Here is a 25,680-nt window from a genome sequence, read left to right as displayed (position 1 = left end):
TCTTGACACCACAAACAAAGAATAGTAAAATATAAATTGCTGTAATAAATTAATAAATGTCTGAGTGCAGACAATATCTTTTCTGTTATATAAATCATTAGGACTTAGAAGATAGTGTTTTTTATAGGAATAGTACATAAACAACTTATTAGGAAATAGATCTTTCCAGACCATAACATTGTTGGAAATAGTCAATGAAAATCTTAACAACACCTGCAGAAGGGAATGAAGTTTCACAGTGATCTACTATTTTGCCATATCATCACTGGTACTTAATTATCATGTCTTAAGGCAAAAGTGCTTGCACAGTCAATTTTATCATCCATGTTTCTGAAAAGTTCTGGCTTGCATCTTTCTACTCATGTGTCCCAAACCCATCATCCTTTCTGTTGATACTCATCCAATACGAAAACTGCGTGGCCACTGTAATTCTTAAAAGTTAAATAATTTTGCAGGTCTCTTTGCATTTCTAATATAGAAAAAGTCCTAGGTCTGTCCTAGTTTTGCTGTCTTCTCAAACAGATAGGTATTGAAGCGGCTTCATGACGTGCACAAGAATCTTGAACACTGCCAGAAAACCAAGCTCTAGTGAAGAAAAGCAAACAGTTAGAGGGCTGATGAGGAAGTAGCAGAGTAAAGGAAAAACTATCCACAGGATCAGAGTGCACTTTGCTCTTCTGATTTTCTGCATCTTCTATTGCTTGCTCTCTTCTTCCTTTAGTTTTTTTGGACATGGAGCTTTATTATTTTCTTTGGCTTTTCTTCTTACAGTAAATACATTGTTTTCTGAAAGCCCTCTGTGTCCAAATGTACAGCATATAATTTGAGAAGTAATCAAATTGTTTCTATCATAAGCATGCTTTAGGTAATGAGTGGTTGAGCTAACTATAAAAGCCATTCCTCTTATGATTATATGAATATCCCTCTTACACAAACTGAGTTTGATCCAGCATAATTCCAGCATAAAAAAGGAGAGGATATTTAAAATAATTCCAAAGGAAGAGGATGCCCTAATCTTAGGTTTTGTGAAATAGTATTCAGCTCCCTTTTAGCTGTAAAATTCCTCATTGAAACAGTGACTCACTGAATACTGTGAATCTTGACAGGGAGCCCCAAAAGAAAGCACTTATGCCAAAACCTTTCTCTTATGTACAGACAGTATATTAATTTTCAATATGAAGACAGAACAACCCACTATAATTTGTTATTTATTGAGACATGCTACAGTGAGGAAGAGATTGGAATTGACAGCTCTAGGCAATCTCTCCCCATCACAACTTTCCCTAAATCAACCTCAACTCTCCTTTTTCTGCTGGAAGGCAGAAGGAAAAGGTAGTTTTTCAGCATCAAGTGGAAAGCCAGCCAGATCCTGGACTGCATCAAGAGAAGTGTGCCCAGCAGGTTGAGAAAGGTGATTCTCCCCCTCTACTCTGCTCTGGTGAGACCCCACCTGGAGTACTGCATCCAGTTCTGGAGCCCCCATTACAAGAGGGACGTGGACCTGCTGGAGCATGTCCAGAGAAGGGCCACCAGAATGATCCGAGGGCTGGAGCAGCTTTCCTATGAGGACAGACTGAGAGAGTTGGGGCTGTTCAGTCTGGAGAAGAGAAGGCTCCGAGGTGACCTTGTTGTGGCCTTCCAATATCTTAGGGGGGCCTACAAGAAAGCTGGGGAGGGACTTTTTGGGATATCGAGTAACGACAGGACTAGGGGGAATGGGGCAAAGCTGGAAGTGGGTAGATTCAGGCTGGATGTGAGGAAGAAGTTCTTCACCAAGAGAGTGGTGAGACCCTGGAATGGGTTGCCCAGGGAGGTGGTTGAGGCCCCATCCCTGGGGGTCTTTAAGGCCAGGCTGGATGAGGCTCTGGGCAGCCTGATCTAGTGTGAGGTGTCCCTGCTCATGGCAGAGGGGTTGGAACTGGGTGATCCTTGTGGTCCCTTCCAACCCTGACAGATTCTGATCTGTTTTAGCAGAGGACTTTAGAGCCCCAATGGCTTAGTGGTTGGACTTGATGATCTTAAAGGTCTCTTCCAACCTAAAGGATTCTATGATTCTATGATTCTGTATTAGGAGCCAGGCCAGCATTTCTCCTAAGTATGTGCAGCATGTCAGATACGCAGCCTTCTGGCGCACAATTGCAGTGTAGTTGGTGAAAACTGCTTAAGATTGATGGTGTCCCAGTTTGACTGTATACCTGTGTGCAAGGGTGAGCCCTGGTTTTGAAGGAGCTGTTTGTTTTGGTCATTAAACTTTGTATTTTCTGATTGCTGATACTGCAATAACAATATATTTTTAATTTCCTTAATTTCTTCCTCTGTTCTGCAAAAAAGAAATCGCTATTGGCACAAGCACTACATGTTTTTTTGAAAATGTATCTGTATGTGTGTGCTGGTAGTGCATATGTGACCACCAAAAATTCATACTGGATCAACACTGAAATAAATCTAGCTGAATTTATTTCAATGTGTGGAGCTGCTTGGCGTGCATTTGGAGTTCTCTATCCAGTGATTTTTAACGTCCTAGAAAATCATAGCCACTGCATGCTTGCACCATATGCAATCCTCAGTCTGATGCCGTGGATAAACTTGAGTTTATAAAAGAAAAATGCATACTGAGGGCTCAAGATGAGGTTGGTGTATCATAGTTACATATATTAATCTCATACATAACATACATATTTCTGACTGAATCCGATGGTCCTTTCTTTGCAGCTGTGAGAAATAGCTTTGAGACTATGTAAGCACAACCTGTGTTAATCTCCGCCTAAGTCAACACAGAGATTGAAATAACAGTTCCAGCTAGAGAGACACCATTCATTTCAGATTGTGCTGGTTCACGTAGTTCGTAATAAGTCGAACAAGAACAGTCATGAGAATTTTGTTGCTTATCAGAGCTGGAGAAAAGGGATAATAAATTGTGCCATATATGATGATTTATAGATCATGGTTTTTTTTCTGAAATAGCTTGTATGTCTACTCTCTTTTTCCAATACAGACCTCTGTATTTCCTGTCTACTGGTTTCTTGACAGTTTAGTAAACTTTATGTCAGGCCAAAGTTTAATTTTCAAATTTTAACTAATCTGAAAAATTGAGTATGGAAATACCACTTTTAATCTTCTTCAAACACGTATATTTAGTTAAGTACAGATGTATTTCGTTCCCCCAGTTTATATGCTTTACTCAGAAGCAAAATGTGAGAAAATTCAGCTCCAGCTCTAACATTCTCAGAAAAATGTGAGCAATGCGAGCACTTTAAAAGAGATTTTTACGATTACTTCAGATTATCATTACTAAATATTACTGAAATATGTATAGAGATTGATGAATTAATAATTTGAAATACATTAAAATTAATTTAACATAGTTTCTTTATTTTGGCAGTAACACATTGGATTTAGGGGAGGGAAAGGGGCTTAAGTTATGTACTGATTTTAAGTCAATTTGCCATTTCAGTCCTGAGGATAAACCCTCTAGGTAGAACAACAAGGCGAATCTCTTTATTGTGGGGAGTAACTCTTCTTGGTGTTCAGTTAAGCTCTTTATTGTTATTCATGACTGTAAAAGCATGTCTACAACTTTTTAAGTTGTAGGTAGTAAAAAGTAAATCAGGAGAATGAAGGTTTCTACCAAAAAGAAACCAACATAAAATGGAGAAAGCTGTCTTTACCTTACTGTTCAAATTCAATAGCACAAATTCTTGCAATTAGTGGAATTACCTATAAGAAAGACTTAGTCTAGCCTACACCAGTATTTTTATAATATGTAGTGTTCCTATAACATCAGGAAATTTGAAGAGGAGCGTGAGATTTCTTTATTTTGGTGGATGATGTGGATTGAAGATACTTCTGTACAATTCCTAGGTGATCCATGTTGGAACTGCAACTTTTGTTGCAATTAACTGTGATTTGTACCGATCCTAACATAGTAGCAGTCTCAACAGAGACAAGGAATCACTAACTTAAATGGTCGTAAGAAATATTCTGATCTTTCAGTAAAAAAAAGTGCTATTTCTCTAATGTTACCTGTTGTGAGGCTGCAGGATGTTTTTCAGTAGCAGTCCTTAATTTTGTAATTTTCATAAATGGCACATTTGCTTGAGTGAAACTGGAAGAAGAGGGGGAGGTAAGCCTCCGTTAAGTATTTCATACCACATTTTGAAGGTGAGAGACAAAACATCCTTCTAGGTAAAAAGATGTATTTTTCAATTACTCATGATGTATACGCATCTTTTTGGTACAGAGCCAGCTCTTCCCTGTCACTTAAAAGCTTTAGTTTTTAGGTATACACTATAGTACATATGCCATAATATTAATAAGTCTATGATAGTATTCTTTCTGATATTTCAGCAATACATATGTGTTCATACAAATTATGAAAAAGTAATAGTTTGCCACTTCAACAGACAGTCCTAGTTTCCAGAAAACTTACATGTTCTCTTTGGAGTTCTGCATTTTTCTGAAGATGTAAATTCCATGAGGGGTACAACTGTTGAGCTAATTTGTGTCCAGGTAGCCATTTCATGAACAAGCTAGCTGGAATAATATTGACTGAATTATTGAACTTATTGGCACAGCCCTAGCTTTGACTGTATTTCCAAACGTTCCATGGTCTCACTGTTTGTTCTCATGCATGTTAACATTTAAAACTGTTCTGATGGTCTAACTCATTTATATTACATTCTGTACTGGATATTATGTATGTGTGTTTTTAACACTCTAGTACTGGAAAATGTATTTTTATTGTATTTAAGAGAAAAGAAGGCTCTGGACTTTCCTGGCTTTTAAAATCACATAATTAGGATGTAGTGGTAAAGAAATATTGTCTCTGTAAGTTTTAGTGCATGTTACATATACTTTTTTCCTACAGACATTGATGATGCTCAAATTCTTCCACGTCCACCTCGAGTCAGACATTTTTCACAGAGTGAGGATGCTCCAAGTGAAGTTTTTGGTGCATTAAATGAGGAACAGCCCCTGCCACGAAGCAGCAGCACCTCTGACATCCTGGAACCATTCGCAGTTGAACGAGCCAAAGGTGCAGTTCCTGTCATTGACAGTTCATCCCATCATGCTCCAAGCTTACAGAGTTCCACTGAGACCTCTTCAATGCATAGATCCACTGAAAGCCATATCACTGACACAAATAGCAGAGAGTCCTCCTTGGAAGTTGGAGATAGTATTTATGACCATCTTTGTCATTTAATAGGGCCGGTAGAATTTGCAAACACAGCCTTTGAACAAAGCCAATGTGTTGACCTTGAAGGTGAAGATGATCTTCTTTCCTCTCTGAGAGAATATCTTAAAGAAAAAGAAGAACTTTGCAGTAACTTTGAGATAGATAAATGTGAGGCTTCTGCTCACGAAGTTGATACGTCAGTAAATAGGAATGATAGAGTACCACTGGATGGATTAGAAAATAGAGATCAGACCGGTCAAGGCACGAATAGCACCACTGGTACAGAAAGAGACGGTAACACAGAGCTGGACCTAGAACAAAACCAAAGTGGCTTTATAAGTAATATTGCACCTACTCAAGTAGACATTTTTGCAAGAAATCAAGCACTTGATAAAGCCAGACAGTTAAACATTGATAAACAATATGAAAGCATGTTTGATCATGGGTCAAGTAGTCCTAGCAGCAAAGAAGGGAAGAGATACCTGTACAGGCAAGCAGCCACTGAAGCTGATGTAGATTTAGTTGTGGAAACAGCAGTAGCCGAAAAGCATAGAAGTGCCCAGTTTAATGAAAAAGTAACCAACTCACGTGTCATGCATGCAAAGAAAATTCTTCCTAAAGCACAAGTTAACCCTCATACACCTCACATCACGGGCGCAAGCAAACTGTCACCAGCTAAAAGGAGTATATCTGAAACTGTAACTCATAGGGCCAAAATCATGAAAATAACAACTAGAAAAAGAAATAGCGTTCATGTTACTTTTAGGCCATCTACAGAATCAGTTCAATTTTACAATCCTCTTGAGAGCAAAGAGGCCGCTTGGAAAGCAAGACTTCGTAAACTCAGTGGCTTCAGTAGTAGCAGTAGTGGTAGCAGCAACAGCAGTACCAGTGCAAGCACCAGCTCCTCAGCTGTCACAGAGCTGGTTAGACCTGGAATATATAGACCTCTAGATGCAATGAATGCTGCTTCAGCGGGCAGCAAGCAGATTAAGGAATCTACAGAAACTCAAGCAGCCGTGTTGCAAAAAGAAGGTGTTGCAGTTAATCAGTTTCATAATCGTAGTGCCTTTAGAGCACCAGGTCAGGAGTCAGCACAACAGCAGGGATCCCTGGGTGGTGTTTATAAAACTGTTGTACATGCTCTTTCGAAGCCGAAGGCAAATGTTTCCCCACAGAGGCAGAACAGAATGCCAGCAGAGGCTCCACTGAGGGATCTGTACAGTCATGTAATGGGCTATTTTGGAAGGAAAGCTGCAGGTGAGCACTAACAGCGTGCAGAGCGCAAAAGGAGAAAGGCAGCACCAGTTTGGCTTAATGCAACTGAAGCAAGCTCTCATAAGCAATCAAAAGGCTTTGGGATGATCACTGCTTTCCCTGTTTGGTTATGCATGCGCCTACAGCCATCTGATTCTTCTCCCAGCATAAGTTACTTTTACATACTTTATGTTACTAATTTCCCTTTTCAAGATACTTGGTTGAACCTCTTTGCTGCTGAAGACCATCAGGTTAGGGAAGAGGAAGAGACAGTAAATGACCTAATGAAGGATTAAGCCTTGAGAGTTTTGAATTTCCATCTACCCTGCAGAGCCTTAAAATTCAGCCGCATGATTGGCATATGGATATTTTATCCAAACATGCTATTCCACTCTGAGTGTAGTTTGTTCGTCAGAATGACCTGGCTCTCAACCAGCTAGGTTGCAGTAATTGTATTCCTGGTTCATTTAGTGTGTTTTCTTCTTCCTCCTCTTTCTCCTTTTCCTCCTCCAAAACAAAACAGCCCCTCAAATTTATAGTTGGAGGTTACTTTAGATAACTTTTAAAAAATAGTCTGAAACAGAGATCATCTATTACTGGAATGATTTCATTACAACAGTTCTCTGTGAGTCTAATCATAAGGATTTGTTTGAGTCTTTCTCAAAACGTGCTGTAGGCATTTCTGTATTCTTTCATCAAAATGAATGCGGTTACATCTTGGCAACATCTTCCATTGCTTTCTTTTTTCTTGGAATCATGAAGGTCTCATGATAGTCTTTCTCCTGCTAACTATGAGACCTCTGTGGACTGATAAAAAAAGAAGGCTGTCACCCTAAATCCATGGTCTTAGTTCACATAACCTTAAATGAACAAGAAATTAACTTTCAGTAGTAATACAGGTTTTCTTTTTTTCCATTGTTATGCTGGCATGATTAACAGAGGATTCTGTAATGCATCCTGCATCAAGATGTTAATGCCACCTGAGGGCAGCCTTTATAAGCATAACGACACGAGAGCGTGACTGTCATGGGTCTCAAAAAAGTGATGATTTGCTTCTCTGCAGAATCTAGACTTCTGAAAAAGACATTTAGAAAGCACTAATTTTAGAAGTACCTTTTGTTAGAAATCTGTAACATTTAACAGAGCCTCATTATTAGAACAAACTACATTGTGGTCTCATGAGAGATGACACTGAGGGAAAAATTCTTACAGAGAAAATATGAACTGGAGTAACTCAAAGATTTTAAAGGTGAAGATCGTGAAGTCAGGTGTAACAGCAACATTTAAATATGGACAGTTTTGATATAGCAAAAATATAGCACTGATAAATGAGTGAACTTAATTGTTTGTAACCATTGACCATCTAGAGTTTGAATTTTCATTCCATAGACTAGCATGTAATCTTTTTACATAGCATTTTCTTCGTACTATTTATACTAACTGTATACAATGCCACATTGACACTTGTCATTAGTACATATTAGTTTACTTTCTCCACAACATTACTCTTCCTTAGGAATGCAATGAAGAAGGAGCCTGTAGGAATCATATAAATTTTTTAGGATTTATCGCATATTTGTTGTGATATGGAGGAAGAATATATGCTGTATCCTTAAAGCAAGCATTAACAACTTTGAGTAGTGCTGACCTATAAGCTTCTTGCTCTTAAAGGTGGTACTGAAAATTGACTAACCCCTGCTTCGTGGGAAGAAGAAGCCATACTAATTCTTGAAGTAGAATCTGCTTTAAAAGAGGGAAATTCTAAAATGCATGTTTGGCAGCTTTGATTTTTTTTCATTTCTGTTAGTTAGCAGCTTTTTTCATTTGTTAGTTTTTGTTTTGAAAACGCTTCGATGTGTTCTTTACTATATATGGTTGTTTGTTTGCTTTTAGCTAATAGAGAGGACATGAGTCAAAAGCTGAACCCTATTGATAGTGATATTGGCAGTAGCAATGCAAATGTTCCTGACCTCATGGATGAATTTATAGCTGAGAGACTCCGCAGTGGTAGTGCACTGGTAAGGTTTTAAAGTTCTTACGTTTCAATATGTAAGCCTGCATATGTGCATGAATTCATCAGTGATGTTATAAATCAGTTCACTAAAACATATTTCTCTGGATCTTATGAACCAGAAAGAATTGAGAATATGAATTATTCACTGCCTTTGACAGAGATTCATGCCATTTTATGCCATTTGTGTTTTCTTATCCATTAAATCTTCAGTGTGGAAGCAATGCAGAAATTACTGTCAGATTAATAGTTTCATTGAATTAAACAGCCTTAATTTTACCTGTAAAGATCTTTGTACACAGACACTTTCAGAATAATAGTTTATATGTAAATCTGCAGTCCTCAGTGTGGTATGTAGTTAGGTACCATGCTGCAGTATGGTACCATTCTCTACAGGTTTAGTCAGTGCAAGACTATGAAACTACACCCGTATATGTCTTCCTTCATTATTTTATTTCACTTGCAAGTATTTTTTTGGGGGGGTATTTGTTTAAATTAGTTGGGTAATTTCTTGTAAATTGTTCTCTGCTACCTGAACCAACTGTTTGTATGCTTCCTTCCTACACTTTCCCTGAAGTGTCGTGTTGTTTGGAATGTCATTCATAATGAGAAATTTTTATCAATTTTAATTCAAGAATTTCTGGTTATTGTTGAATGCTTACAGGACAAGAGAACTGATTGGAAGAGATACATGTTTTATTAACTAGCAGCAAAAGGGGAAATTTTTTTTTAAAAGTTGCAAATGAACAGAATGGGTAACAATTTAAATGCAATGTTTCAAGGTTGTTCCGTTCTTTTTTACGCTTAGAATTTTTTAAAGGTTATTTTTTTAAGAAGGTCATTTTAAGACATTCTTCTGTAGAAAGTTATCAACAAGTAGTTTACTTGTTGCTAATAAGGGGCAGAAGATGATTCTTGGAAGTAATTAGAAAATGTGGGGTTTTATCGTCATCTTTCATAGACAACAAGAGGACCTGTAGACTGTGTCCAAATGTATGCTTTTTTCTCTTTTGTATTGATCTTATGTTTATGAAACTTGCTGGTGCAAAATGGTCTTGTTAGTCAGTCTTGAGCTACAAGACAAAAATGCTAACTTGAAGTCTGTAAGGAAATGTTTACTTAGTCTGCAAAGTAATGAAACAGAAATTATCACAGCTGGCCACAGAAGAACAGAGAAAGAGAGGGATTACTATTTGTTTATACATAGATGGGCAAGAATATTCTTTATTAATAGTTCAGACAAGAGAATTGATACTTTCCTTAGGTAGCAAAGACCAGCCAAGATAAGTTTAGATAGATATTTTGAAACTGCCACTGGTTTTGTAATCTGGCATATGAAAATAGCTATGCCTTCTTAAAACAGAGTACCAACTTACTAGTTTTAGGTTGCTGTATCAGTTGTATGCTAAACCCTTGTATCATGAAAAGCATGTCAGTCTGAGTAAATACCTAATCAGTAGTAGGGTAGTAGAAGAATAGAGAAGGGACTGGGCCTAGTGTAAAAGGAAGTTGTCTTCAGTCTCATAATGCAAAAGATTTCAAGCCATTTTATAAAATGGCTTCTCTACTTTTATCTGTCTTTCCTCGCAAGTAAACAGTCCTATCATGAAAGAAATGGCTTAAAGAAAGACTCCAAATAGAACACCACTTTATTGTGTATGAGCAAATCTATATGTCTTATTTCTGCTATATGCTGTCTTTGACCCAGTCAATACCGAGGTTTTGGCTTAATCACAAGAAAATTAATTTATGAACTAGTAAATTAAATTGCTTGTGGTGCATTAAATATGCAGCACACATGCATTAAGTTTCTGCATATAGCATGGCAGCCATAGGCCAGAAAACAAAAAATTCCTTGCCATTTTTTTCTGTTTGTGCCTGGAACCAAGGTTAACGGGTTTTCTTTAGTAATTGGAACTTAATCTGGAGATAATATACTTTTATACTGTTTTTCTCTCTGAAGTCATACCTAATACATGTGGCACACACTAGTCTGAATCCTAGCCTTTTAAGGTATTTGCCCAAAAATTCATTGTGCAAATAAAAATTGTATCTATGAAATTCTTTGACTGCATGGATACTTCACTTCCTGTCTGGGGCTTTGGAAAGTCTTGTCTATGGTTGTAGTATGATGACAATTTCTTGTTTAGGGACTTATGAGCTATTTGTTACACTCATGCTTGCAAATGTGGGGTTGCTTTTTCCATTTTATTTAAATAATCCATCCAAGATTCTACATTAACCTATGTCTCTTCAATGTTTAGAACGTGACAAGAAGAGGAAGCAGTCCTGGCAGCCTGGAAGTTCCTAAAGACCTTCCTGATATATTGAACAAACAGAACCAAATGCGCCCTATAGATGACCCAGGCGTGCCTTCGGAATGGACGTCGCCTGCCAGCGCGGGCAGCAGTGACCTCATCAGCTCCGACAGCCACTCCGACTCCTTCAGTGCCTTCCAGTACGACGGCCGCAAATTCGAAAGCAAGTGTATTTTTCTGAAAGTAACTGACTGATTACAGATTTCACTTTTCTTTTTTCCTTTTGGTAAAGTTGTAGGCCAACAGTTTTGGGTAAAGACAGCTTATTTTGATTTCCCGTTGAAATCATTAGCAAGTTAATGGGGCAAAAAAAGTTCTTGAGAGAGGCCATTGTGTTTATAGTATACTGAACAAAACAGCCAAGGAATAATACTGTGTGAAAAGCAGAACAGTGAACAGAAGTTAGAAAGCAATCTTGTCTTCTGCCTGGAGCCTATCTGTCCGTTTTGCACAAAATATAAAACTGAAAGTTTACTTACTTTGGGTGTTATTTTAATTCTTTTAAAACATTTAGGTAAGACTTAAAGAAGGGCTTCAGATATTTTTACTAGGGTTTTTGTGTAGCTATAGATTAATCAAGATACTAAGTGTAATATCATGGTAAAATTACTACGCTTTGTGAAAATTAGTATGCTTTGTGTCATAACAAAATGCTTTTCTTTCATTTATTTTGTCCTTTTCCAGTCTTATTCAACAGAAGGGGTCATTATGGCTACTAGAAATTATGACTTCATGTATTATATAAGAGAGAAATAACGTTTATCTGGTAGAATTTATTGAAGCGATTACAATTTTCAGATATGTATATGTTATATAACTAAGTGATTATATTTAAACCTACATGTCAGCATAACATTTTTTCTTTAGTATTGAAAAAGCCATTTGCAAGAACATAATTGGCCATAATATTTTTAGTTCGAATTTAGTGCTTTAGTAACAAACTTGGTTATTTCTTCCAGCTTGTAAATGTTGCAAATAAATTCCTTAATGTATGCTTCCATTATTTTTAATTTATTGTCATCTAGGTGCACATGCAGCAACTAAGCAGGAAACAGGACATACAATAGGAATGTCTTCTCCAGAAACACAGTCACAGTTTTGTGACAGAAATTAGAATATTTATAGTAGTCAATTATTTTCTGCATTTTACAGTTTATGTGGATTTTGCAGCAATGTATTGTATGTGTGTCTCCTATACTACTAAGTTTTCCATGGAGGATTTTGGAGGTCATGGGCTTTTGTTTTTTATATGAGTGATATTTTTAGGTTGTAAGTTAATACAATACTTCCCTCACGCAGATTTCAACTTTGGCACTGAGGCAGGGACACCAGCTTCCACTGACGTTGATGCAATTTCTGGACAGCAACAGAGTGCCGAGGAGCAAGAAGTGGCCAGTCTAACTACACTCCATATAGACTCGGAAACAAGTAGTCTCAATCAGCAACCATTGTCTGCTGAAGCTGCAACTATTACTGGTAAAGTAGCTGAAAAAAAAAACCCTAAAATACAGCGTTTATTTCAGAAATTTTTAACCCATCCTGAAGAATGCAAGTTCCAGCTTCTGCAGTGAGTCTGTATTTTATATAAGATGATTCTTGGATTTCAGGGTTTTTTTTGATTGCTATGGAAAAGTAACGTGTGAAGTAACAGAAGTGGAAAACCTCTGTCTGACTTAGTTATCCACATGATCCTTGGCTTGGTGCTAAATGTGTTTTAAACCCTTCTTGAGAAAAATCTATACAATTACCAAGGAGAAAATTCTTAGCACATAATGTATGCTAGAGCTCTTACAAATATCCTTCTACTACAGGTAGTCAAATAGCTAATTTTCAGGAAGAGTTTTTTTCTTGGAAGGCTTTGACAGTGCTCTTTCAAACCAGTATATCACACTGAAGTATCATGGGATTCTTTTATATACATCTGTCTTAACCTCTCTATGTATGGTCTGTTGTGTAACTGGGAGCTTTTAATATGCAAATTGTTTGTTATTGTGCCACTAAGGCTGGTTTCCATTTGTGTAACTTAAAAATTCTTTTACTACTTTCCCTGTTATTTTCATGAAAAAGTAGGCCTGTTAGGAAGCAGTGTTTCACAGCCTCAGTTGATGAGCTTGAGGCTTTACTAGTTTCCTTTGCAACTGTTTCCTGAGAAAGAGCATTACAACTAAGTTAGCAACCACCCAATGATGCAGTTAACCCAAATTGATTGGGCTCCTTTCTGAAAGAGAGAGTATTCCTCTCTGAGGAGTATTTGGAAGAATGGTCTCTTGCCAGATTTTGTAAAAAAAGCAATGTCTGTAGTAATTTTCATAGTCCTTGCTCCATAGCTGTTAGACACTACCATTCCTGTTACAGCCCCAGGAGCAAGTACCTATCTGTGTGTGGAAGCTTATACCTACATACAGTGTCTTGTTCTCTGTGAGAAATCAAACTGCATTTTCAGAGGTATTGAAAGACATCTTTACTTCCCATGTCACAATTTTCACTTTCTAAAATTGTCTTTCTACTGAAAGAAGCATGGTATAGCTTTCTTGGACATTGTTGTTCAGCTTGTTCAACCATGTTTAGCTTGACTTTTGTTCTCTTCGTTTTTTTCTTTGCTGTATACTTGTTGAAAGTCCTAGCAGAAAATCTGTTCCTTTTCTGTTTATTTGGTTTTATATGTTAAGAATTTCATTGTTGTTTGGCATTTTCATCCAAAATTGCACTCTAATTGAATTGATCAGATTGCAATTATTGACTGAGTTGTCCACTGAGAAATTCCATAGCTGTCTCTTCTTGTTGTTTGGACCACTGTCTTAGAGAGGCAGCTTTTGTGTGTCACATGCATTTAGCTGTTTCCTGAGGAAGCAAGACTCGTGCCATTGCATTGTCTGTCTGTGTCAGACTGTTCCACACCACCAACAGTGCCGGAGCCCAGTGTCTAATTTCTGCTAAATTGACATATAAGGAAACAGGAGGACATTCTTTTCTTCAGAGTTTTATGAAAAATAGGCAGGTATCTAGTGAAAATTGTGTGTATGAAGAGTCCCATGACAGGGAGGCTGCAACATGAATTCACTATATTAGGTAGCAGCAAATCCATCTAGAAACTCAACCTAAAAATACTCATGTAAGAAACAAGTTTTCAGTGGTTCTGCTGCTCAGAAAACTACTTGTTTTTAAATAATGTTGCTTTGAAGGCTTTTGGAAGGAAAATTTCTTCTTGGCATATAGGCATTATTTCATATTCTTAGCAAAAAAATGATTGAGTGTACTATTGATGGCTGTTTACTTATCCTAAAACAAGTTGAACCCATAGCAGCCTCAGTCAAATTTGAATCCACATATGCTGAAGTACCTTTTTGTGCTTCTTGGAAGACTCCGATAGTTCAGCAAATTTTTCACAATGATTTCTGTCCATCCTCTTCCATCATAAGAAAGTCTCTTTCTCTCCCTCCTCTGCTCCCTCCCCTGCCTGATCTTTCTATCTCATTCCCTCCCTTTCCTTCTCTATACCACTCTCCCTTGCTTTCTGTCCTCCCCATCACTCTTTCTTGCTCTTTCTCTTGATCTACATTCATCCATCCCCACTTAATGAGCAGAATGGAAGAGAAGTAGAAGGCAAAAATTTCTTTGAGCACCTTTTAAGTGTGTTTTACATTATCTTTGTGAGCATGTGGAAAACGAGTGCTCAGTAGTGAGAGGAGAGCATGCTGAGTGACACAGTAGGTCTGCGCGTGAAGCAATAGTGTCCATCTCTCCTGCACAGAGGTGTTGATTTAAATTGATGGTAAATGCTTCATTGCTTTTGCCATTTAAATTGGAGGCCTTTGCAGTTTAACAATGTAATTAAGTTTGTTTACCACAATGTCTGTTCTGGTAACACAGATGTTTTCTGTCAAGTTCTTTAAGCAATTTGTTCTCTTTAGAAGAAAACATTTCACAGCCAATAATTTGAGAAAATTACTGTTTTAAAAGACTTGCTTTTTCATTGCTGTCCCTAAACCTCAGTTTATCTCTAATACTGAAATTCACATATGATTTTAATATTTTTTGGTCCCAGTTACATTCATCTAGGAGTTAAAATTAATAGGTTTGAATTCTTCCATTTAATATGCTGATGTATAGGGAAGTATGTGGTGGAGATCTGTTCTTTTTTTCTGCCATCTGCCTGTTGTAACTGCACTCAGCTTTTTATAATGATCTTTAGGCAAATTCAGGAGTGAAACTGAGGTAGTGCAGGAGAAAAGTACAAGTATCTGCTCCCTTGACACAGATGTCTTAGTAGAGGAGACCAAATAAGTACCTGGAGACGATGCCAGTGGTGATCATCACTCAGTGGTGATAGTGTAGAAATCCCTTTGCAGTACTGCCATTCAAACACTTGCGTTTTCCTGTCTTAGAGGAAATTACATTCCTCTAACTTTACAGAACTTTCCCTTAGTATGGATTTTCTCAGTCCAATTGGCAGATAAACATCAAAAATTGTCAGTTATTGGATTGAGCTTTTATTTATAAATTAACTTGTGTGTATCCATAAACCTGGAAAAGTAGTTGTTCCAGGAAAATTTCTGCTTGAATCCTCTATTGGAGAGAAATTTAGGTGAGGGAATGTAGAGAGAAATTTGACTGGTTCAGAACACTCAAAGTGCTGTAGAACAAACACATTTAAATTTCTTTGGACCTAAAATAGAGCTCTGTTAATCCATTTACCAATTTGATTTCGATGTTCATCTCTCAGCTTTCCTGCATGTAATTTGTTTTCTTTCAGGGCACCATTCACAGGAAAATCTGCTTATGGTTTTTATATGTTTTCTTACCCAGATTGGATATATGGAAATAGTTCAGTTTTCTTTTAATGCTTTGTTTAGACAACGTTTCAGTAACTCAAGAAAATAGAAAAGGCTTTTAAGGTAACTGTTAAAAATTGCATTTGCAGGCTCTGAAAGTGCTTCTCCAATCCAATCTGCTCTTGGATCCCGATCACAGACACCCTCTCCTGCTACTCTTCATGCAGATCATATTGAGCAGAAGGATCTGCAGCTGGATGAGAAGCTTCACCACTCTGTTTTACAGACGCCAGATGACCTAGGCAATATCTGGAATAGAAAATATAAACCTGTTCTTTCTTTCTTGCCAATGCCATGTAGTGAAGTAGCTAGTATCACATTAGTTGTAGACTATCCTGTACAAGGCTAATTCATCTGCACTTTTAAAAATATTTAATTATAGATATTTAAAAGCCAAAAAAGCCCTTTCGCTTTTTATCTTGCATTTCACTGGAACTGTTAGCAGTGGATTAATAGTCCACACATTTAGAATTTTCTTTTTGATGTTTAGAGTCGTGGCAGATTAATCTAGTATGCAGCCCTGCCGTGGACTATTTTATCATTGGTGTAAAAATAGTAAGGCATAATTTTAAAGTAACAATATAATTTCTCCTTGGGAGTTTGTTTCTTTTCTCTTTTATATTTAAACAAATTTATAATTACTTCAGCTACCTTAGCTATGAATTCTAGGATACATTCACTTTGTAAATACAAAGTTCCCATTTCTCCTATGTTTAGTGTCATGGAAACAGAAGTGTCTGATGCATATTTGAGACCCTTTTCCTCTAAGGAGCCTATTTATGGACAGAAATATAATAATTTTGCTTAGTACTTTGAAGTCTATAGCTTAGAAATTGTTGATGTCTCTACCACAGTGGTCCAGATCCTCAGAAGAAGAGGCTATGTTATTAGGCTGAATTCAGATTTAATTTTGGTTTTGTATGCCTGTGGGAGCTGCAAGAATTTCAGAAGATCTCAGCAAATTCTGGTGCTGAGGTGTTTTGAAAATCCACCTGAGGGGCAGAAAGTAGATTCTGGATGTCTACTGCTTTAAAGCTGCGGCTCGTTAGCTAGTTTAGTGTGGTTGTTTAGTCTAGGTGTCAGCTCAGTAGACTTTAGCCATTGTAATCTACTGAAGTTTTCTTTTTATGAACATAGTACATTAATAATCTCCTACCTAAAAAGCAATTCATGTAAAACTGGTGTGTAGATAAAACTGGGTGAGTTAGACCATGGTGTTAGATTACTGAATGTTGCCTCTCCACTCCTACAAATTTACTGCTTAAAGAACAGTAGCCAGAGACAAGTGTATTCTCACCTTTCTTTTCAATTTGCAATAAAATACATTCCTAATAGAATCTAAGGAAGAGCATCTTTCTCTTTTACTGAGAAAAATGTAAAACTGGAATCTAATTTTACTTGGAAGCAGACAAGTGGAGTTCTGGAAATTCATTGACTCCAAAGAGCGTAAGTCAGCACTTAGGAAAGGAGTGGCTTTACTAGGTCCATCAGGTCCTTATTAGGGCTCCAGCAGTGACCTTAAATGTTATTTATGGAAAGAATGTAAGACACAGAACAATTCTTCCTCTACAGAGTTTGATAACAGACACATAGTTAAACATATCCAGCATTGAGCTGGCTGAATGAGTAAGAAATATTGTACTCTGAAGGCCTAATCTTTTTTGTTTTTCCTTTTGGTGTTAAGAAAACTATGTATGTAATAGTTTCATCAGCTATTTTTCTGGAGAGCTGGGTCTCACTATACTTTTTTTCCTCCTTTACAGAAACTAGTGAATTCCCCTCAGAATGCTGCAGTGTGATGGCTGGGGGAACACTTACAGGGTGGCATGCAGATGTTGCTACTGTGATGTGGAGGCGAATGCTAGGAATTTTGGGAGATGTCAACAGCATCATGGATCCAGAGATTCATGCCCAAGTTTTTGATTACCTGTGTGAACTGTGGCAGAATCTGGCCAAGGTAAAAGAACTGAATCTCTTCTCCCACCTGACCTGATTGTTTAGAAGAAAAAAACACCACCCTATATATTTCTCTTAAATATTTGTCTTTTTGTTTTGCTTTTAATAATTGCAGATTAGAGACAATCTTGGTATTTCAACAGATAACCTAACTTCACCATCTCCACCAGTTTTAATTCCACCACTGAGAATTCTAACACCATGGCTGTTCAAGGTAAATTTGAACATTAAGCAGTGAAACAGAAATAAAGGTTCGCATATGTGTAGAAGAGTCTTTACTGTAATTTTTTTATTTATGAGTAATAAATACTGTTTTAAAATTGTAGGCAACAATGCTGACTGATAAATACAAACAAGGAAAGCTACATGCTTATAAACTCATTTGTAAGACAATGAAACGAAGACAAGATGTTTCTCCAAACAGGGATTTTTTAACTCATTTCTACAATATAATGCACTGTGGACTTCTTCATGTTGATCAAGTAAGTTTAATTATAAAATTCAGGTTAATATAAATAGTATACCTAGAAATAAAATAGTTTATCAAAAATACTGAATGTATTATCAGCTGAATAACGTAACTTTGTCTTTGAAAATAGTTATGTGGCTGATACTTTTTCTAAATTTTGATAAATGGCCCTCATGTTCTTGGTTGTAATCATAAGTGCTTTTTTTGTAGTCCATTTCAAGCAAACACAGGGGCAGAAAAGGTATTCTTTCACTTTTTTACTGATTGTGTGTTACAGATTGAAGCATCCAAGAAGGAGAAGGAAGTAGATCTCCCTAAGGTCTGCTGTTCTCCCTGATGCAAAAGTTTAGCTAGTGGGAAAGTAAATGGTGCTCACTACATTTGAGTAGTATCTTTCTACAACAAGTATAGGAGCCAGCAAACTGTGACATACTGAATATATCTAACCAGTGGGAGTAGATCTCTTTTATAGTTTTAATATGAACAAGTCTGAAAATATTGTGTCGCTTAAACACTCTTGAAAGGTTTGCATCAGAAGTGTGAAAAAGTTGATTTTGTGAACTTTTTTAAGGAGCAGTTAGAGGCGTAGGGAAATCAGAGGTTCAAACTACCCTGTTTTCATTAACCTGACAAAATAAAAATAGTCCAAAATTATTCCACAGATGGCTGTGGACAGGACAGTTCTTGTCCTCGAACAACCAGCTTACACTGCTTTTCTTGCTGGATTGCAGACTTCCTATAGCATATTGCCATTTAGTTGGATATCACTACTATTGGAGAATTGTTGTGAAGAGGAAAAGGTTTCTTTTTTTGCGTATCTGTGAGCTTGGGACTTTTTTTATTATTTAAAACATTTTATACTTTTTCCTTTATTTTTGGAGAAATCACATCATGTACATTAATTTTAAAAACTGCCTGTATAAATTGACAAGAAAATAGTATGCTGTGTTACATAATGCTGTGTTATATACCAGAAATATTATAAACCACTTTGTTATAATTTTTTCTTTATATTTTGGTTCTATATGCGTATATCTAAGAGACTATTACCTTTTTTATAGTTATAGTCAGATGATACTTCTTGGAGAGGATTTAAGCATGTTGTTAAGGAGCTATAATATCTGGTTATCTTACTATTATCTCTTCTGTACATATTTAAATGAATGGTTAATAATTTCTAAAACTCTTAGCAGCTACATTTAAATTAATATAAGATGTGACCTGGTATCAACCTTGTACAATAGTGTCCAAGAGTAAATTGATCTATAAAATATACCAGTTTATTTATACTAATGTGAGTATATGTAAGGAATTTATTTTTTCATGCTACTCTTCATTCAGTAATGAGTGTCTTAATTGCCACAATGAATTTGCTTTCCTGCCTTTCATAAATACCTGCCTTCTTTTCATTCATTGTTCATCTTTTTGACACTCGTTGTTTCCTTTTTCCCCTTTTCCTTCTGCAAGGATATTGTCAACACAATCATCAAGCACTGTTCTCCTCAGTTTTTTTCACTTGGTTTGCCTGGTGCCACCATGCTTATTATGGATTTCATTGTAGCAGCAGGAAGAGTAGCTGCTTCTTCTTTCCTCAATGTAAGTATTCATCAGTTCATTCTCATTTAGCTGCAAGTGGAAAGGGTCTGAGAGAAAATTGAACCGTATTTTTCCTTTACAAGGATGTTAACTTGTCCACAGAAGTCAATGTAATGGTTAGCAAATGCAGATACTGTCTGTGATAGACACTACATATGCAAGTCCTCTACAGAAAAAAAGTGAAAAATGCAAAAAATTACTTTGAAGCAGAGAATCTTCTACTTCAGAGTTCTTGGAATTGTGACTACCATTTATCCGCACTTTAAAATGTTTTAAAATAAATATCTGGCAGTACCTTTATTTTTAAAGTATATTTATTCCTCCATATTTCTGCTGTGCTGTGACTTGGATGATTAGGCTTGAGAACTCAAATCTGCACTGTTTGGCTGTAGTTTTGATATAGTTACCCAGGCAACTTCAGCCTTATATGGTAATATGATTACCTAGGTGCTGTTGGCCTTGCATGACTGTACTCTCTCAAAGTTCCCCAGTACTCCCCTCCAGTTGTCTCTGAATTTTGACTGTTTCTCACATCATTCCCTCTTTAACCAGCTATGAAATTCAGCGTCCCTCAAGGTACTCTCTAAAGCCTCTGTCAGCTTCTTGCACTGTTACCTGTCATATCCAGCAATGCCTCCTGTCACGTCCAGTAGTTTTCCACATCCAGTTCAATTAGCTGAATTAGCTGCCTAGTTAGCAGCTCAGTCATTTGTCTGTTTTCCTAACAATTCCTTTGCTTCCTTTTGTCCATCTTGGAAAATGGGAGTGTGGGGTGTGCATGGGTAACAATCCATGGGGCCTGTGGTCTCGGTTTGCTCAGCTCCACAGAATTCGCAGAAGGAGAAAGGAAATAGCTCTGCAGTTTTAGCTGTTGTTCTCTCTTAAGGCAGCTAGAAATGTCAGCTTCCTGACTGCAGCAAAAATATGTATTTCTCTCCACCCTTTTCTCTTTTAGGCACCAAGAGTTGAAGCACAAGTTCTTTTAGGATCTCTAGTCTGTTTTCCCAATTTATATCATGAACTTCCAGCTCTTCATCCAAACATTCCTGATATTGCTGTGTCTCAGTTTACAGATGTTAAGGTAGGAATTTGAAGAATATTTGGATAGTATTCCATTACCAAGTAACTTTTTAATATGATGGTTTTTTTCTAGGAAATGAGAACTAAAATGTTAAGATTCTAAAATTTTTCAGAAATCACTTCAAGGCTATAAAGCTCAAGATCCTGTAAAATCTTGTCAAATTTTATACTACTAAACATACCTTATAATTGCCATTAACTTAATAATAAAGTATTTTCATATACTTGTAAAATGAAATTTTGTGCTATCTCACCTTCTCAAGCCTGCTCTCATTAGGGCTATTTGCAGGTCTCACAGATTTAATCAGCTGAGATGAGAAGATTGAGCAGTTCAGGATACATTATTTAATTTATTGAGAATTTGCAACTAGTGAAATCTGCCTGTGTTCCTAGGGGCTTTAGAAAACCTTTCTGCATCAGTACGTTCTTTCAGACAAAAAGCAGAGATTAATGGAGACCTTACCCTCTGTATCATAACACAGAACCGGGTAGTGTGCCAGTGTGCTGAAACTGGGCAGAGCTCAGTTTGTGTGTTTAATTGTTGTAGATATGCACATCAGGTGTGATTGCTCCGTCTAAGAAAGGCTCCCCATAATGAATTCGTTCTTTCTCATTTCTGTTGTATAAAGGCTGTGTTCTTGAGCTTTATTGAGAGCAGCCTATAGCAGTTGAGTCAAAGAATTGACATCCTTCTTAAGGCACCATAGTGTCTTGTTCTGCAACTACTTGCAAAGACTTTTTAAATTAATATGATTTTGAAAATATGCTTGTTTAAACCTCAAAGCGGTAGATTTTTTCTGTAATACGCTTCAGCACTATTTACAGAAGCTGACTTTAGGGAGTCCTTTGTTGTGGCTTTTTTTTACCTTTGATCTTCTGTGGAAATGTAATGGCAAGAATTGGATAAATGGTTAATCGTCAGAAATTAGGACAATAACCTGTGGGATATTCTTGGGGTAGCACAATAATGAACATCTGGGGCAGACTGGAAGCTTGGGGTATTGGTAAGCAAACAATTTGACTGACTACAAAATTAGACATTCAACTAAGCAACATGCCGGTGTGTACTATGCTTCATGCGACAGAGTTATTGGTAAATCAGTGAATATTTTCCTCTTTGTTTTAGGAACTCATAATTAAAACTGTGTTAAGTTCAGCAAGAGAGGAACCTTCAGGTCCTGCACGGTAGGTCATACAAAAAGAGCTGCTAAATTAATAGATTCTTTTCTTTATGATACTGTTTTGAGGCAAATACAATAGAGACCTTAAAGTAAAAGTTTACATGTATTTTGTTCATTATTTTCTTTACCACAGTCAAAACTGCGGTCTACCATATTAATTCAATATGGTTTATAAACAGAGATACTAAAAAACCAGACATCTTCTGTCAGACCAAATGCTGGTCCTAGCCCAGCATCCTTTCTTTGATAGTGTCTGATAGGAAAGGGTGTAAATACGGGTAAGAGTACAAGCTGTATGCTTTCCCAGCCTGCCCTGGTGTTCAGCTAAGGAATTCTTTGTACTAGAGAGTCACTTTTACTTTGATTAAGGACAAGATTGTTTATGAGGGAGGTATGGTTATTTTTTGTTAGGCCACATGATTTAATTAGAAAAAAATAATTCAAGGTGCGTGCCTCCTTCTTTATGTATGGAAAAGAAGTAGAAAATACTGAGCTAAGCATTATGGTGAGAGTGGTTAAACCTCAGCATCTTCATCAAATAGAGTACTTCAGAGAGGATAGTTACCAGTTTTCTTTTCTGTTTCTTAATTTACTTAGGATTTTGTTCCTCCTTACCCATCCCCAGATGCTTTCAGTTACAGAGTCCTGCATATATGATATTGGAACAGGGACCTAATGCCTACCATGGAAAAGCACACTTATGTGCCTTATATATTTGTATGGAGTGTTCATAGGTGAACAACTAATACATTGTTACTTAACAAATGCAAAATAGTAGAACTACGTGCCTGAAAAATATTTCTAGAAAGATCAGCTTGTTTAACCTTGGAACATTTTACTGGAAAACCAAGAGCAGATTTGTCAGCCCACTTACCTGTTCTTCACTTGAGCTGGTAATATCTCTCAAGACAGGGAAAGGAAGTAATGTTCTGAGAACACTTTCATTTCATTTTTCATGTTCTTTTACAAAACTGAATTCTAAAAAGCATAGCACTCTCCATTTTGCATTGTGAAAAGGTAGTTTAAATCCAGTTGATACAGAATATTTTTACTGATTCTGTTGCTCTGAAGCACACAGTATTAGAGTGTTCACTTTTGGCAGTGTTTTTGGGAAGAGAAAGGAAATATCCTGCATGTGCATGCCCAGCCTTCCAGAAAGCCAAGTTATACTGCCTCCAAAATACAAAGTTGGACCATTGTGTGCAATAATGTTAAATGAAGATGAAAAACAGATTCCAAATGTCTCTTCAGAGACTACTCTGAAAAATTATAACAAAACTGGTTTTCTTAGTAGAAATGTCACAGACTCCTGAATATTTGGCACATCAGTATGTCATCAGACATGGAACGGTTCACAGTAGCATGAAGAGAACTTTGAGTAGTGACACAGACTTAGAGTCGTCTACTCTTCTGTATACTGAAGGTTTATTTTCTGATTCAGCTTACATAAACTAGATTTATTGTTAAATCTATGCTATGTTCTTATTATCTTTTGTTGAAACAGGATTAGAAACACATACTATGGAAATAGCAGCTTGCTCCCCCTCCTCCAAGGCTGGAGTGTGTTTAAAACCTTTGTGGCATTAGCTTGACTAAATGGTCCTGAAAATTTCTCAAAGGGGAAAGTTAGAAAAATCTCAGAGAGACTGTTCCAGCACTTATCTAAATTTTACAGTCAGGGTGATTTTATGATGAGTATATACAAAAAGTCTTTTCTACTGGAAATTGAACTCTTCAGTGACTTACTGCGCATCAGAAGATTTCTTATAATTTCCTTCCTTAATTGTGAGCTACAGTCAGCACTACCTTCAACTTTTCCTCCATATGCAGTATTTCCCAAAGCTGTTTATTATTTGTTGTAATTTTTTTCCTAGATTCCCTCAATCTTGTCTGTCTTCTTAAACTGCATTAAGCAGAATGTAATGGAGGCAGTCTTGCAATTGAGATTTCAGTGACAATGTCCAAAACAGGGTGGTTTGACATCTTATTTACACTATCCCATACCATTAATTCCATTATCCAGAGGTTGCTTAAGATAGCTCCTTAATGTTTCCAAACAAATTTCATCCATATCTGCTGATTTGAGCACATCTAAATACTCTTTATCTTTACACTTCTTTTCTATTTCCTGATTTTAAATGAAGAAGCAACAAAAGCTGATTTAATGACAATATGTGTACTGTCTCTTGCATCCATTTACTCCTCCTCTATTAATCTTTGTTTATTGACAATCTCAAAAAAAAAAGTAAATATCTATGAAAAAATAACATTCCCCTCTTTTATCTCAGTGTCCCAGAAGGTCTAAACGGATATGAGCAAACACTCATGTTGAGGAGGAACCTCCCACAACAATTTTTACCTTGTCTTAAGAAAATGTATGTGAATTTCCCATAGATTGATTTCAGGTCATACTTTCTATCCGGAAAGCACACGGAGATGCAATTCTTGATGTCTTTTGGATTTTTCAGTTGCTCAGAAGGGTGCTTCCTTTGTCCTCTCCTGAGTACTTGGGATTTATTGCTCATTTTTAAATAAGTTAGAGCATTATAAAGTTTTTTGTGTAGTTCTTTTCCAATATTAAAAACATATTTGTTGGACTTTAGCAGGACATATATGAGTCATAAAAATTGCACATTCTTGTAGCACACTTCTCAACAACTTGTCCCCCAACATTGTTTTGCAGGTGTGTTGCTCTTTGCAGCCTTGGTATTTGGATCTGTGAGGAGCTAGTTCATGAATCGCATCATCCTCAGATCAAGGAAGCACTGAATGTGATTTGTGTTTCTTTAAAGGTGAGAGACTAACACTTTCACAGCGTATATTTCCTTTACGTCTAAAAATACTTTGCCCTCTCAAAGTCATGATCACATTTTAGCATCCTTACTTCACAGTCTCCTTACAGAAGAATGAATTCAGTTTAATTGGTGGATCTCTGAACTCTGCAAAAAAGAGGTCTTTACCCTCCTTCAAGTTTGGGGGAAATGGTATGCTGGGAGATAAGATACAGGATCCCTATCTAAGTATCTATCACTAGTCACTTCACTCTAACCTCTACCCTTTGGACCATGATGGTTTGACCATCACCCCATCTTTCATTAATAATCCTTGGAATTCAGGTTTCAGGAGAGGGAGTACTGGCTTTATCCAACTTTGTCCAGCTATACTCCTTCCCATATCCTGGATCCAAGCTTCCACCGGGGTTTTCTGCATCTGTCTGTAGCTAGATCTAGGAGCCTGTGGTGGATTAACCTTGGGTAAGGGCCAAACTCCCACCCAGCCTCTCACTCATTCCCCCTTCTCAAACAGGGCAGAGGGAGAGAAGAGGATGAAAAATCTTGTGGGTCAAGATGGAAACAGGGAGATAGCTTACCAGCTACCATCATGGGCAGAACTCAAATTTGACTTTGGTGAATGTAAAATAATTGAGGCAGTGAGAAATAAAGACAAAATTTAAAATACCACCTTTTCCTGCTCTCCTATTTTCCCAGGCTCAACTTCACTCCTTCGTTCCCAGCTCCACTGCCTCCTCTTCCCCCCTCCCAAGTACTGCACAGGGGTGGGGAATAGGGAGGTAGGGTTAGTCCATAACAGTTCTTGTCTGCCACTCCTTCCTCCCTGTTCCAATGTGGGTCCTTCCACTGGCTGCAGCCCTTCAGGACAAGCCTGCTCCATTGTGGGCTGTCTGTGGACTGCCGTTCCTTCAGGAAATATCCAGGACTGCAGTGGCCTGTTCTATGGCTGCAGTGTGGATATCTCCTCTGGCATGGTCTTTTCCATTGGCTGCAGGGGAATCTCTGCTCCAGC

General features: G+C 37.2%; 1 protein-coding gene across 1 annotated transcript in view; it reads left to right on the top strand.

The window, feature by feature from the left end:
* Positions 1–24,668, top strand: part of RALGAPA1 (Ral GTPase activating protein, alpha subunit 1 (catalytic)) — a gene marked incomplete at its 3' end in the record, with an annotated part of 57,558 nt that extends 32,890 nt beyond the window's left edge. The window contains exons 18-29 of the mRNA XM_008936715.1: positions 4,868–5,035; positions 8,327–8,451; positions 10,709–10,925; positions 12,062–12,238; positions 15,684–15,836; positions 17,358–17,551; positions 17,666–17,764; positions 17,877–18,032; positions 19,487–19,615; positions 20,571–20,696; positions 21,822–21,880; positions 24,560–24,668. Coding sequence (XP_008934963.1) covers positions 4,868–5,035; positions 8,327–8,451; positions 10,709–10,925; positions 12,062–12,238; positions 15,684–15,836; positions 17,358–17,551; positions 17,666–17,764; positions 17,877–18,032; positions 19,487–19,615; positions 20,571–20,696; positions 21,822–21,880; positions 24,560–24,668 — 1,712 coding nt within the window. The remainder of the gene's footprint in view (positions 1–4,867; positions 5,036–8,326; positions 8,452–10,708; positions 10,926–12,061; positions 12,239–15,683; positions 15,837–17,357; positions 17,552–17,665; positions 17,765–17,876; positions 18,033–19,486; positions 19,616–20,570; positions 20,697–21,821; positions 21,881–24,559) is intronic.
* Positions 24,669–25,680: the final 1,012 nt, after the last annotated feature.

Source organism: Merops nubicus, unplaced genomic scaffold, assembly GCF_000691845.1.
Source record: "Merops nubicus isolate BGI_N331 unplaced genomic scaffold, ASM69184v1 scaffold35343, whole genome shotgun sequence".
Classification (NCBI taxonomy): Eukaryota; Metazoa; Chordata; class Aves; order Coraciiformes; family Meropidae; genus Merops; species Merops nubicus.
Note: the sequence above shows the minus strand (reverse complement) of the source record. Positions and strands in the feature narration are given on the sequence as shown.